Consider the following 15,813-nt stretch of genomic DNA (forward strand, 5'->3'; position numbering starts at 1 on the left):
CATGTGCCTCAACTGCTGCTTTAGAACCTGTTAGCAGTATAGACAGATGGCTTTGTAGGATACCACCAACAAAATGATAAACCCTCACTGGCTCAGGGCACATTGCACAGGGGAAGGCTGTAGGATTTTAAGGGAAATTTTAAGGAGTAGAATGTAAGAATCCTCCTCAATATGACAATAACTGTCTTGATATGTGTCATCGTACCTATTTGGTGATCAAATAGGATCCTATAGGATGATAGTATTTCATGCTAGCCACTGAGGCAGATTATTGGACTATTTCTTAGCTGATGTTTGATTTATTAATAGTTGTTTGTTGCGGGGGGGAGCTTACGTATACTCCAGTTGGCCTCAGGTCACCTTTGTTTAATTGAACACATTAGCCCCTTTATTATACATAGGTTTATAGGAATCCTCCTGTCTTTCTGCTTTTTGTTTTTATCAATAATTAGAATAATATAATCATAATCAGCTATTAAAGTAATTATTGATGACAAGCATTCATGAGTATTCTGACACATTGTGTTGGTGATGTTAAAAAATATTAACATTACTTGTCAAAAAAATTAAAATACACTTCTCTTTCCATTTTTGTTTCAATGTGATCCAGTTTAAGGATGCTAAGAACTCTGTTGTTCTAATAATGGAAACAGCACCTGTGGATATTTTTAATAATTAAATCATTTTAAAATACAATTCTTTTTAATAATATAATTAAGAGGTGTAATTCCAGTGACATTATATAGTTTCTCTGAATATTTTACCAAAAAATATGCAATATAAGTTATACCAAGAAGTAGTGTAGTAATTATCATATTGATTATTTGTGAGTAAAACTCAAACAACTTTATTACCACAGGAAATATAAGGTCAATTAACAGACATGTTTTAGGTGACAAAGTTATATAAGCATATGTTGATAAGAAATACTGTTGTGAAGAATTTGTACAATTTTAATGTGAGTTCAGGAATACAGAAAAGAAACATTTGTCCATTTCAGATTAATTATGATGGACATATGCTAACTGTGGTACACAATGTAAATTATAAATAATTTATTTCACATTTTAATTTTATAATGAATAATTTTTAAAATTGTATAAAAATGCTAAAATTTTATATATTCTCAGAACTGAATATTTTAAAAGGCACATGAGTAAAATATTATAAAACATAAATATAAATTAAGTTCCTTATAACAAATATCACAACTATCAGAGTCACTTTGAAATCCTAAGTTAAAATACAAAGGCAAATGCACAATTTTACTTCAATATTGTGGCTCTGGTTGAATCACCAAATTTTATCTTTATTTTGTGACTCTAATATTTTAAATCATTGATCAGAGCATTAAATAATATGTATTTCCACTTCCTCATATTAAAGGTTAATGAGGTAGTGTCTCTAACTGAACAAGAAAGTAATTGCCCTTTATCAAATAAGGAAAGAAATATAAGGGTTTGCTCTTTGAAAGTGGATTATTCATCACTGGTTTCAAGAAAGATTGATATAACCTTTAAATGATACTTTCTCACCATTGTTCTAGGGAAGTTAAATATCAAAAAAGCAACCATCAGTGGTAAAATGTTTGCCTACCTCATGAAAGATCCATGGATTAATCTCAAGTCTAGCAAAAATAAACAAACAAATAAAAATGAAGGTAGCAATGCATTCCAGAGAATAGTTCATTGTGCATAGATGAAACTATTCTATGTCATTAATAATGCAATATTAATAAGTGATTTTTAATTTATAAGTTTACAATTATAAAACTACTGTAAATTACTTCTCTTTCATTGAATAGACATAAGCTCATTTTTCGTTTTAGTTACCCCAAAAGACCCAGAATTTCTTGTATTAATAATTTTCCAACCTATTTAGAATTTTATCCAAACAAAATGTATAGAACACAGATTATATAAGACAAGTAAAATTCATGACAGAAGATAAGATAAATGTAAGATTTCCAAATTAGGCAACCTTCTCTGTGAGAGCTTCTTATTATTAACATTACAATTATTAAAGGAATATCCAACTTTCCTAATACACACAATAGGCTTGGTCTTCATTTGTTTATCTAGGCTACAATTAAAAGTGACAGTGACCTTAAAGTTACATTGAAGTCCAACCAAGGTAATTAGCTCTCAATATTTACATCTACACTGAAACATTGTATAAAGACTATCTAAACAGTCAAGATGAAGAGAATTCTCAAACACCCTTGTTCAAGTTTTCCTGTGAATATTTATCCTGAATAGTTGGCCATAGAAAAGAGGAATAGACATTAAAAATGAGCACATCGTTTCTGCATTTTCCCTATTCTAAGTAGCAATGCTATGAGCCTCTTATGTCCTTTTATTCTTTGCAGTGAAACCCTTTTCTGAAATAATTTAGAATACCACCCATATCTTATTCAAATGTGTCTTCCTTGGATTAACTTACAATATAACTTGTATGCAGGTAGCATAAAATAATAGCTCAAAATACTTATTATTTCAATGCCATAATTCTAATCACCTCCTGAACATTTTTCTTGCTCCCAAATAAAACTTCATCCCTTCATGAAGCACTGGATGAATAAGACTTCACTCCAGAATAAAATGTCTGTCTTGCTTTTTTGTTTCTCTTAAAAATATGCCCAACTTTCAAGGTCAAGGTAAATAGCAAGGAAATACAACATCATCATCATTTATCAGCTAAATTTGAAAAGGATATCACAACAAACTCACTTACTGTATTTATCTTCAGGAATAAATTTTGAGTTTCTTGGAAGGTTCAACAACCTTTCCCTTTTATTTCACTAATTTTACAAAAGCAACTGGTAATTTAGCACTTTAACTCTAGGAGTCACCAGGAATGAGAGAAGGGCAGCTTTAGCCTGTGCTACACATACATAATATGGGAGATACATCATGTACATTTTCATTTGCCACGCATAATCAACTTGTGAACTAAATAACATTATATAATTTTGTGGACAAAGACAGAAGTCAAGATCAATTAGTTTTATCTGGCTTATATAAGTCAACCCAAGTATAGGCTCACTGATTTAAAGTTCATATTAAAATGTTTTCCATTGCAAAATGTTTTCTCCTTTTGAAATCTAAAGTGATTTTAAGAAAAAGAAACATAACAGAATTCATTCAAAAAATTGTGGTATGAAAACCATATTAAATATATATAGTTAATATTAAAAAAGTGTGGTGTGCATTAATTTATTGACTGTGTCTTTGACATCCTTATTTCTCAGGCTGTAGATCAGGGGGTTCAACATGGGGATCACCACTGTGTAAAACAGAGAGGCCACTTTGACTGTGTGCCTGGAGTTCTTGGAGTTGGGCACACAGTAGAGGAACAGGATGGTGCTGTGGAAGATGGAGATGGCCGTCAGGTGAGAGGCACAGGTGGAGAAGACTTTGCGATGCCCACTGGCTGATCGCATCTTCAAGGCAGTGGTGATGTAAGAGGTAAGAATGATGAGCAATGTGCTTATCTCATTAAAAGTGGCAACAGTGAAAAGCAGCAACTGACTGAGATAAGAATCAGAGCAAGAGAGGGATATCAGGGAGGATAACTCACAGAAGAAGTGATTGATTACATTGAAGCCCTGAAAATATAATCTTAAAGCAGAACATGTAAGGGTCAAGGAACACGCAACTCCCCATGCATAAGATCCAAACACCAGCATGGCACAGAGTCTCTGGGACATGACCACTGTGTAGAGCAGTGGGTTACAAATGGCCACAAAGCAGTCATAGGCCATCACAGCAAATAGAATCAATTCAGTAACTACAAAGGTGCAAAATAAAGAGAACTGCACCATGCACCCTGAAAGCGAAATGGTTCAGTCTTCTACCAGTAGATTCACCAGCATCTTAGGAGCAATGATAGAGGAATAGCAGAAATCCGAAATGAGAGGTGACTGAGGAAAAAATACATGGGAGTGTGCAATTTTGGGTTAATTCTGATGATCACAATCATCCCAAGGTTCCCTACCACACTGAAGGTGTAGACTGCCAGAAATACCAAGAAGAGGGGAACCTGCAGTTCTGGGTGATCCAAGAAGCCCAAGAGGGTGAAGGTGGCTTGGGAGGTTACATTTCTCTCTTTCAGAAACATGTTTTCTTTCAGTGAGATCTGAAAATTGTCTTGGAAATAAAAGAAGGAAAGCGATTGACACCAAAATCATGCTTAAACACCCCCTAAGCAGTATATGAGGTGAAACAAGATGAATCTCTTTTATGACCCCCAAAAGTATCCAGTATCAAGACAGAAAGAATTGAAGTTTCAGAAATATGATTTGAGTGAATTTTACTTTCTCAGAAACTGTACTACTAATTATTCTCATATTCTGCAATGTAATTTGAAAATATGCAAAGATAATCATCATTAGATCAGCAGTTTGAACAGAAACATGTGATCAATTCCTCATGTACAATATTCAAATCTCAGTGAGCTTCATTAACTCTTCAAGAATAATGTCTAGCAAAATGAAATAGTTATTTTGGTTCTGTGATTACTCATAAAAAGTGCAAGCATTTGAAATAGATTCTATAACTAGTTTATCTAATAATGATTTTTGCTTACATTATGACACTCCAAAAGAATAGTCCATCTAATTTTCATTTATATCCATGGATTAATTATTCATTTAGCATCTTAATCATTATTCTGCCTTAATTAAATATATCAGACATAGAAGACTGTAATTTCCTTTTTTTAGTATCAAAAATTATCTGTTAAACTGCTCTGCTCTCTGGATGAACAAAAGGAAACTTGAAGAAGCCATAATTAGCTGAGGCAGGAGTATTGCAAGTTTGACCCTAGCCTCAGTAACTTATAGACACTGTCTCATATTTTTAAAATAAATACAGGGCATAGGGATATAACTCAGTGGCAGAGCACTAACCTTGCATGCACAAGCCCATAGGCTCCATCCCTAGCACTACCCACACCGCCCACAAAAATACCACCATGACTTGACCAAAAACTTACTAATATTAGATCATCAATGAACCGAGCTTTCTTGAATCCCTATCAAATTGTTATCTGGTCTCCACTGCTATTTTGATTTGCATTGGAGATAGAAAATTTAGCATTTTAATTTATAAATGTCACATTTCATACTTATTTTTCTAATTATTATTATTTTGAGGTGGGGACTGGGGATTGAACTCAGGGGCAATTGACCACTGAGCCATATCCCCACCTCTGTTTTATATTTTATTTAGAGACAGCGTCTCACTGAGTTGCTTGGTGCTCTGCTTTTGCTGAGGCTATCTTTGAATCTGTGATCCTTCTTGTCTCAGACTCCTGAGCTGCTCTAACTATTCTGATTACCTTTTAGAGAATCTTTAGAATGTCAAATGGGAAAGAAAGTGATGAGAGTCTCAGAGATGTTTTGAATGTTGGCCCCAAGGTGAAACATACAGACTGGAGATCACAGAAATGTCTCACTTGGATATGAATAGGCATGATGAAAATCCTTAATCACCCACAAAGACATTTTCTCTTTCTTGGATCCTCTCTTCTTCATCCCATTAAGTCATCTGAAACCCTCATTCTGCCCCTCTAATACCTGTCTGCTTCAACCCTCTGAAAAAATTGGAAGAAAATGGTAAGATGTTGTCACTAAATTGAGAAGACATTCAGGAGCAAAGGGTTATTGACACAGAGAGATTGTAGGGCTTTCTCTGATGGGTGCTCAGGTATCATTGTCAGATAAATTAGAGAACCCTAGTTAAATTTGAGTCTCAGATAAATGATGAATTTTTTCTGTATGTCTTAAATATTGCATGGTGTATACTCAGAGGAAATATTTGTTTATCTGACATTCAAATTCAATTTGGTATCCTCTATTTTTTCTAAATCTAGCAACCCTATATCCAGAACAACTTAGTATTTTATGGCAATCAGTACAACCAGTTCACCTGAGACCTTTCTTTAGTACTGTGAGCAGGGCTCCCTCAACCACATTTCCTTTAATGAGGACCCTTTCTCGTACTATCATTTCTGGTAAAACTTCTTTGGTTCTATAATCAAGAGACAGTTTCCAGAGTTCCAACATGGAGGACTCTCTATGGGCCTGTATTCAGATATCCAAGGACTTAAATATCTTTGGGAAGACAATCTTTTTGTAGTCAATTCTGTTTAAAATTATTTCTGATTGCTTCATCTTACTATTTCTAAACTTCAGTAGGACTTATCTTCTGTGCTGCATTATTCTGTGTAATAGGAAGCTAACTTGTGAAATGTACCAGGTACGGCAGAATCTCTGGCCTCTGTTCACTAGAAGCATCTCACTGACTCCACCCATTCGTGAAAAACAAAAATCTCCAAATTTATTTGAAGAAGAAAGATTCATAATCTTCTGTAAAGAACTATTTCTTTATTTCCCTGATTTGGATAGCTTTTTGTGTTTCTTCTGATTGTTACTTAAGACTAATGTACAATTTCCATATCAGGTTTCCTTTTCCCTCAAATGATAATATTTTACAGATCGAACAATTTATATTTTCTTTAAATATGGGTAAATGTGATATTTAAAAATACTTCTTATAATTTTTTTCTGATAGTTCTTGTTTTGTCCCTCATTAATCAGCTTTATGTCCATGCTCTAAAAACATATTTAGATCATGTTCTCTTTGTTAGATTTCCTTAGAAGGTTCACTTAGTCCTTTCAAATACATTTCATTTAAATACCTATTTCTCTTGCAAACTCCTTTAAATTCTACCACACACAAGGAGATATATATTCCTGAAAACTCACAGTGGCCTAACTTCTCCCACTCACAGTGTACTTCTTCAAAGCGAATTTCTCCATACAAAGCTCTCAAGAAAGAGCATGCTTCCTATTCCCTCAGTAACCCCATACATAGCTTGTGCAGTGGCTCAAAATTTCCCGAAATTGTTTTCCCATGAAAATCTGACAAAACCTAGGTCATCTTCTAAAAGCCTTCCTTAGAAAACATCATCTGCACTTTCTCAGATCTGTGAACTTGCCTCCCTGTGGCAAAGGCGGCCCCTCTGGTCTTGAGAGAGCTCATTTGGGTAGACACAGTACCCTTATTTCTATTCCATCTCCCTTTGGTGTCTTGTCCTAGAGGAAATTGGTTGCCTTACTCTCCAGGGGCCTCAAAACAGCAATTAACACTAAGGACTCATTTCTGATGTAATTCTTGTTTCATGGAAAATGTAAATGAAGTCAACAGCAGCTTTAGAAAAATTTTATGTGAAAGTTAACTGAGTTGAATACCATCTCCCTCTGCTCCATGATTATTCTCCCACTCCACAATTTTTTTTAGAATGACAAGTAGAGCAGAGATTATAATTTTTTATTTATTCAACAATTGCCTCAAATTTCTGCTATGTCTCTCTTCATTGCAAAGTTTCAGTGCCCTTTTATTACTCTAACCAGCAGCAGGTAGATTCTGCCATTATGTCCCTTGACTACTTGGTTACATTCTTGCCAAAGATACTATGTGGATATCTTTCTTCATATATGTTCAGTATAAGACTACAGATGCTTGGAATTTGTTTCTTCCTGTCCCAGGAGCTAAATATGACTAGAACCAGGATCTCCTGATGTCTAATGTTATTATAATATCTCAATATCCTATAAAATATATGCTATTATTCATAGAATGATTTCTTCTTTGCTTCTGATTTAGAACATGACTTTCAGAAATTTATCCTGAATATTTTGCAATCACAAATATCTACAGAAGTCAAAATTCTTGGTTCTTTTTCCATCTCCAGTGATATTTGTTTTGATTATGCTTTTGTTACTTTTATATTCATACATGTGTTTTCATATATGCCTAAGATGCTGTCCTATAATCACTCTTTACAAAAAGCAACATATATCTTTTTTGATATACATAAATATCATTGGATGGATACACTTTTTTTTCACATGTTTGAGAAAAAAGGGAATGTAAAATGCAATCATATCACATGTTACCAAAATAAATATGTTCAAATTAAATCAAAATAAATCAGTGAATACATTATATAGAGACCAAGTTATTCTCCAGTTAGTAAATGGAGTGCATATTTAAGATCCTAATACTGGCTCCCCATGTCTAGTCTAGTGAATTTAATATATCTCAATTTTCTTCACAAATTTTAGTTCCTGTAATTAGCAGTAACTTTTTATGTATCTATTGTCAAACAGATTTGTGAGATATCTCACCTATCTTTAGAGTATCATTTATGTTATTTATACATCAAAATATTACTGAGGTAGGGAAACTTCTATGAAACACTTTATGATTCCTCCTGACTACATTCATTTTATGCATATTGTCACAATTTCTGCAAATTAACCCATACTTATCCATCACTCAGACCTTGGTGAGGTGTGGTTGTCTATATGTACAGTGGTGTGGTTTTCTGTCCAACCAAAATGTAGATTTCTTGTGATCAGAAAAGGTTTCCCCTGTGTCTGTCCTCACATATCCATGTGGTCTCTCAAGACTGGACATTACAGAGGAAAGTATCAAGCAGGACACTTGTCTTTATTCCCTTCATCTGTAATGTTTGCTCTCACTCTGTTCTCACCTTGTTAGGAATAAGAATGTGTCCAAAGTTAAAGTTTATTTATTAATAGTCAAAGCTACTCAGGATCACAAAACTTATCTTCTATAATTCTAGGTTTACCTTATCTAATAGTGCCCTTAGGGTTTTGGTATTACTGTATAAATAGTGATGAACTGGAAAGTATGAGTGAAATGTGGAAATTCAGTATAAAAAGAGTGTTAATATGGACTCAATATGGACTCAAATTCTTTCTCCTGACAAAATTCTACATAAGAACATTGACAACATGAATCTGTACCACAATTTATCTATTCTAAGACAGTTTCATTTCTTATGAAATCTCTATAGTTGAAGATATTTTATAATTAATAGTAAAGATGTCATTGTAATCTCAAATCATTGATTAGCAAAGTTTACTTTTTGTGAGCATGTGAACAGTACTGAATATACCTTGTCAAAATTTAAGCTCAATAAAATCTTGGGAGATTAGAAAAATGAGTAAGTGTTGAAATGTAGGGAAACAAGGATTGAAAAAGTGAAGATAAAATTTCCAAATTAATAAATGAACGTTGAAACACCAATTTTAGTTTTTTTGAATTGCGTCTATTGATTTTCTAACTTTTTATAAATACAAGGTTAGAAACTTCATTTTAAAAGCAAGTCCAAGTAGAAATGGTCATAATTCATGTGTATTTATAAAGGAAGAATCGATGTTCCACAGGAGAAAAGGCTGAATCAAGAAGTGTTCCTGAGAAACACAAAAAGTGACAAAGATTATCTTATGAAGACAAAATACACATGCAAGATGAAGGTTAGAAATCTACTTACAAGCGAAAAAGTATTTTATCCTCAGTGTACAATAGGTGTCACATGAATATAAGAAGTTCAGGCATGGTAAAAGCAGTAGTCTGCTACTCATAACACTGGCATTTACCTGATTAACAGTGATGAATAAGAACAGATACAGAATCCATAGAAACAACTATAGAATGTATTATAAATAAGTGATTATAAAAAGTGTTTACCCATGACATAAAACTGTTCTCCTAAGATTTTTATGAAATTATTATTATTATGATACACATTTTTCATCCCTTAACCCAAATTATTTCAACACCCTGGATAACATTTTGGAGTCCACCACTTTTCTGAGAGCTTCTTTCACATCCTTGTTTCTGAGGCTGTAGATTAGGGGGTTCAGCATGGGGATCACCACAGTGTAGAAGACTGTGGTCACTTTGTCAATGTCCAGACTAGCGCCAGAACTGGGATGGCAATAAATGAACAGGATTGTTCCATGGAAGACGACGATGGCTGTGAGGTGGGAGGCACAGGTGGAAAAAGCTTTGCGCCTCCCCTCTGCAGAGCGCATCTTCAGGATGGTGATGAGGATGAACAGGTAGGAGGTGAGGATGATGGTGATGGTAATGACCTCATTGAAATTGACCACAATGAAGAGCAGCACCTCATTCACAGAGACATCAGAGCAAGCAAGATTCAAGAGTGGAGGTAGGTCACAGAAGAAGTGGTTGATCACATTTGACTTGTAGCCTGGGATCTCAAGAGTTAAGCAGAGATGAATGAGAGCAGACACTGATGCTAAGAGGTAACAGCCAGAGACCATCTCTGCACAGAGCTTCTGGGACATAATGACCATGTACAGCAGTGGGTTGCAGATAGCCACAAAGCGGTCATAGGCCATCACTGCCAGCAGGAAGACCTCTGTGATTGCATAAGTACAAAATAAATAGAGTTGCACCATGCAGCCCTGGAAAGAAATGGCTTTATCCTTGGTAAAGATGTTGGCCAGCATTTTGGGCACTATGACTGAGGAGTAGCAGAAGTCCACAAAGGACAAGTGGCTGAGGAAAAAGTACATGGGAGTGTGCAGGTGAGAGCTGAGCTGGATCAGTGCAACCATGCCCAGGTTGGCCAGAACTGTGACTCCATAGATGAGAAGGAACACCAGAAAGAGAGGGACTCTCAGCTCGGGGACATCTGACAATCCCAGGAGAATAAACTCAGTCACAGTTGTGCAGTTTTTCTCAGTCATTGTCACAACAAGTCAAGTTAAGGAATACATATGAGTTTTTAGCTAGTTAAGGGAGGAGATCAAAGAGAAAATATATTAATATTAAACTTATTCATGGATTGTAAGAGAAACATAACTCATGTTTTCAAAATGTTCGAGTTTTATGAATAATATAAAATATGTATCTCCATAGATCTTACTAGTGAAAAATAATTTAAGCATGAGCAACAATCTTGAATGATTCTCAGTTAACTACAACCCTGTACAGTTAAGATGATTCGTTGAATTAGGTGGTTTAGCAGACTTTGAATAGATTCAAAGACATACTTTAATGCTGCTTAGAAATTAGCTTGGATTCACTAAGAAGTTATGATCATGAATTGTAAAACTAGTATAAAATTTTTGGTATACTTTTTTGTTGGGGTTTAAAATCTTTCATTAACCTAAATCTGCACGTACAATTTACCTAAAATTCTATTGTAGTGTGTGAACATTTTCTTTGAAACTTGTAGTTCATGAAGACTCTCTATAATTGGAATTAGTCAATGAAAAAGGGCCTTAACATATACACTCAAAGACACAATAGTTTTTATTATTGAATTAGCAAAGTTATGATTTTATTGTAACAATAATTATGAAGTCCTATAATGTCACAAAAAAATTGCACATTTTTTAATAAATTCAGTAACATTTACTGAAAGTCTTATCATTTCAAATAGTAAAAGTTGTTATTTTAATTAGATATTTTATTCTTAGTAAAACAATATCTGAAATGATTATATTGAAAAGTTATGGAAAGTTTTGTTCAATGGCACATTATTGTCTTTGACTGTTTTGATAATATTCAAAAATAAAGTTGTTTAAACTATGCTTTATCATATCTATGGTAGAAATGTACTTTCAAATTGTTTTAAAATGATAAATTTTAAAGAACAGACACCAGTAATACCTAGAGAGCAAGGTTTTACTTGTAAATGAGAATTATGTGTAGAAGTTAATACAGGTAGATACACCATATGTCATCAAATTAATTTGACTATAATCCTGATATAAAATATTTTAATCACATTAAAATAGAGGTAAGTGAAAACTTTCTAAGGTCCCTCAAAGAGTTATTTGGTAAAGGGGTAAAATTTTATATTTCATGTAAATGGAAACTACCATACAGACCTTTCCCTTAAGAAAGAGGCCTACGGAAGTTGAAAGATCTTACTCTATGCCTTCCTTCTTACCTTGTAGAAATGGAGACTTTGCTACGCCATTGTAGTCCAAATTGACTGAAGATGGTCTGGAAGAGAAACAGCCTGATGTTTTCTCTGTATCTTTAATCAATTTTCACGAAATGGAAATAAATTATTCTCCTGAAATCATGGTTTTCTTGTGTGTTAAACATTAAATAAAGAAGAAGGAGAATGAGAAAGAGAACAGAAAAGAAAAGAAAGGAAAAGAAAAGAAAAGAAAGTTAAGATATTTGCCTGAATGCAAATGAAAAATCCTCTTTAAAAATTCTATTTCAATGTTCTGTGGTAAGAGGGAACTAAAGGACAACAACTCCGTAGAAAATCTAAAAGTATCCTCTGCTAAGCAGAGGTAGTTCATTACCAGCTTGCAGGAATATTAATAAAACCTTCAAAATTAGGGTGGCAGTGGTAATCATGAGCTCATGTTTGATCATTAAACACCTTATGAAGGATGCTGGTGTGGCAAAAGTTGGGAAAATAAGAGGAAAAGAGAAAGTCTACCATTTTTTAGTTTGTGTTTTTATATGCATTGATGTTTTATGTTGCAGAAGAAATGGTTCTAATTTCTCTCCTGTCTTAAATACAAGAAACAAATATTTTAAAAGTAAGGGCATGAGATAAGTGCTCTCATGAAAATTCTTTAAGTCTAAGACAAATGAGTTAGACATATCATTAATTATGATTGGTTGCTCAGAAAATACATGTCTTTTCATTTTCAAGTACCTAGAGTCTAGTTTTAGAGAACAAACCTGTGATATAGATGTTTCCTCACTGGAACTGAAACTGAATGTGTTAGATGTTTATAGAATGCTATTATACTATGAATTAAACTCCTGGGAAATGGATCCCTTACTTAAAATAATTACTAATCTCTATGGCATAAGAAAATAAATGAAAATCGAAGTAAAAATTGGTGTCACTGAAGGCTCAAAAATAATGAATCTCTGTGGAATGTGATCAGAAAATCTGGTGCTACATTACAGAGTAGGGTGAACATAGTTAACAATAATACATTGGATATTTTAAATGGCCAGAAAAGAGAATGTTCAATGTTTTCATGACAATAAAATGACAAATGTTTGTGATCAAAGATATATAATTGCCCTGATATGATCATTGCATCATGTATACATGCATAGAAGCAGCATACTGTGTCTTATAAATATGCACAATTTTGGGCCAATAAAAAAGAAAAACATATCCTGAGTGGGGAAAAAATAATTTGACACCAAACCTTCTTTTTTCTAGACTTTATGGGTGACTGGAATTCTGTATCCTAGTATCTGATATGTGAGGCACAGCTTGTATTGCATTGGAATTACGATGAATATTTCTGACGAACTTTCCCTTTCTCATAAGATTACAACATCCCTTAGTTCCAGGAGGGCAGACTGTGTACAGCTACACTCGAGTTTCTTCCCACACAGTAAAGGTAATGGATCTGCTGGCCATATCACTCTAATCATAGGACACACTTATTGGGCAGGCATTGTGTGTCAGAATCTATCTAAATATTTTCTTTCTTTTTTTTTTTTTTTTTTTTTTGTGGGGGGAGGGATCAGGTATTGAACCCAGGGTGCTTAATTATCTAATAAAATGCCAAGCCCATGCTCTCATGGGCTTATTAATTTTGAGACAGGGTCTCCGTGAGTTGCTTAGGGCCTCGCTAAGTTGCTGAGTCTGGCTTTGAATTTTCAATTCTCCAGCCTCAGACGCTTGAGCCACAGGAATTACAGAAGTGGGCTAACGCACCCAGCTCTAAATCATGTCTATCTGTTGAAGTTTGAACAAGGCAAAGAGTTGCTGGAGAAGGCAACTGCTTCCTGTTTTTTCACAACCATATGACTGTATGGAGCAAAGAACAGACTCAGTGCCAGTGTTAGGACCTGTCTCATGCAGGTATTTGGACTACAGGGCAGAATAAGAAAGAAAGAAAGAAAAAAAAAAAAGAATGAAAATGAAAAAAGTGAACCAGAGGAACCTTCCATGCAATGTTTCCTGATTCCTCCAGACCATGTTCATTATTATGTAATAGTCACAATTTTTGTGAATTAGCTCTTGTTTCACTGATGTTAGCATCTCAGTGTAACTTAGTTATTCATATATACGTCAGCATGGTTTTCTCTCCCATCCAAAATGTGGATTTCTGGTGATCAGAAAGGGTTTCCCCTGATCTGTTGCCCTCTTCACACATTCCCATGTCCTCTCTAGAAGGGACACTTACATAGGAAAGTTTCAAGCAGAACACTTGTCTTCATTCCCTTCATCTGGAATGTTTGCCCTTGATCTGAGCTCTGAGTTGTCAGGAATAAGGATGTGCATACAGTTAAAGTTCATTTATTAATTGCCAAAGCCACTCTAGATCACAAATCTTATCTTCTACTCTTTTTGGTTTTGCTTACCGTATGTTGACCTTAGGTTTTTGGTGTAAAGATCTTATAGTTGTGAATCATAAAATCTTGAGTGAAATGTGAAAATTCAGTATAAAAAGGATGATATTGTGGACTCACTTGCTGCTCTTCCTCCTGATGAGATTTTAAATAAGAGCACTGATATTGGAATCTCTACCAAATTTTATCTAGTTTAAGACAGTTTCATTTGTTTAAAGATCTCTATGGTAGACTGTATCTTATAATTAATAGTAAGGAAATCACTCTGATTTCTAATTATTAATTAGCAAAATATATTTCTTGTGACCATGTGAACACCACTGAATACATGTTAAAATTTAATGTCAATAGGGGCTCGCATTGTAGCTCATTTCCTAGCATGTGTGAGATACTGGGTTTCAGTTTTAATAACACATATAAATAAACAAAATAGAGATCCAATGACAATTTTTAAAAAATTGAAAATATTTAATATCAATAAAATTCTATGAGTTAGGCAGAATTTGTTATTGTTAAAATGTAAGAAACCAAGAATTAAAGAAATTAAGTTCCAAGTTATATAATTAAGATAGAAAAACCAATCCTAGTTTTTATGAACTGGATCTTGTGACTTTTTAATGTTTTATGACTGGGAGAATCTTAAACAAGTGAGTGCGAAGTACAAATTTAAGTAAATCATAATGTATTTATAAAGGAAGATTCAATGCTGCATATGAGTCAAGTATGAATTAAGAAATGCTGCTTAGGTACACAGAAAATAGTGATAAAAGATCTTTAGATGAAGAATAAATACACATGGAAGAAACAGAAAGAAAGTTAGGGTTATGCGCTTACAAGGTACAGTACACATTTAATCCACAATATATTGAAGGGGTAGCATGAAAATCAGAAGGTAAGAAAAAGTGAAAAAGAAGGCTAAGTAATAGATGCACCTGCTCATAATAATGGTGATTCAGTGACTAATAATGAGGAAGAGACATGAGGCAGAACCCACAGAGAAAGAGATAGAATGAATTATATATAAGGAGTTATAATAGATGCTTGCAGAAGACACATAATTTATTTATTCTAATATTCTTGTGAAATGAATATTGTCTCCATTTATCAAATAAAATAATGTGTGGAGTTCTAAAAATAATGGACATTGCAAGAACTACCACGGCAATAAAGGAAATAAGAAGAAAAAAATAACAATTAACAAAATATGTGAATGTATGGAATTCTCATGCTTGCATAAACTAGTTGACAAGAAGTTGTTCTTTATTATAGATATCAGGAATTTAAGTTTCTAAAATATTATGTTTTCCCTAAAGATTCCTGAAACAAATGACTTGTGAGTTCTTCATTAAAGTACATGATAGATCAAAACAAGTTAAACATTCATGTCCTAAGAGTGCTACTACTTATACCACTTTACAATATTACAAATTGAAGACAAACATATCAATAATCTGCAACTTTTGAAAATGCTGAATCCTGTCTTTATGAATTGAAAATGCACAAAGATTAGAGAACCAAAAGACTCTCTCATACCTGCCTACCACCCCCTCATCTTCCGCTTTCCAACTCCTAGGCCCATCTATTCACCCTGATTACAAATTATGCTTTA

The 15,813-nt window shown here is 33.9% G+C and overlaps 1 protein-coding gene and 1 pseudogene across 2 annotated transcripts; both read right to left on the bottom strand.

The window, feature by feature from the left end:
- Positions 1 to 3,190: 3,190 nt before the first annotated feature.
- On the bottom strand, positions 3,191 to 4,119 carry LOC306638427 (olfactory receptor 5D16-like; annotated as a pseudogene). Its single transcript has one exon. The product of its transcript is annotated as an olfactory receptor 5D16-like (transcript).
- Positions 4,120 to 9,646: 5,527 nt separating this feature from the next.
- Positions 9,647 to 10,594, bottom strand: LOC306638428 (olfactory receptor 5L1-like; the record flags this gene model as incomplete). The annotated part of the gene is made up of 1 exon (XM_079101715.1): positions 9,647 to 10,594. The coding sequence occupies one exon, from the start codon at positions 10,592 to 10,594 to the stop codon at positions 9,647 to 9,649; it is 948 nt and encodes a 315-aa protein (XP_078957841.1).
- Between the last annotated feature and the right edge of the window lie 5,219 nt (positions 10,595 to 15,813).

Source organism: Sciurus vulgaris (assembly GCF_902686455.1).
Source record: "Sciurus vulgaris genome assembly, chromosome: 11".
Classification (NCBI taxonomy): domain Eukaryota; kingdom Metazoa; phylum Chordata; class Mammalia; order Rodentia; family Sciuridae; genus Sciurus; species Sciurus vulgaris.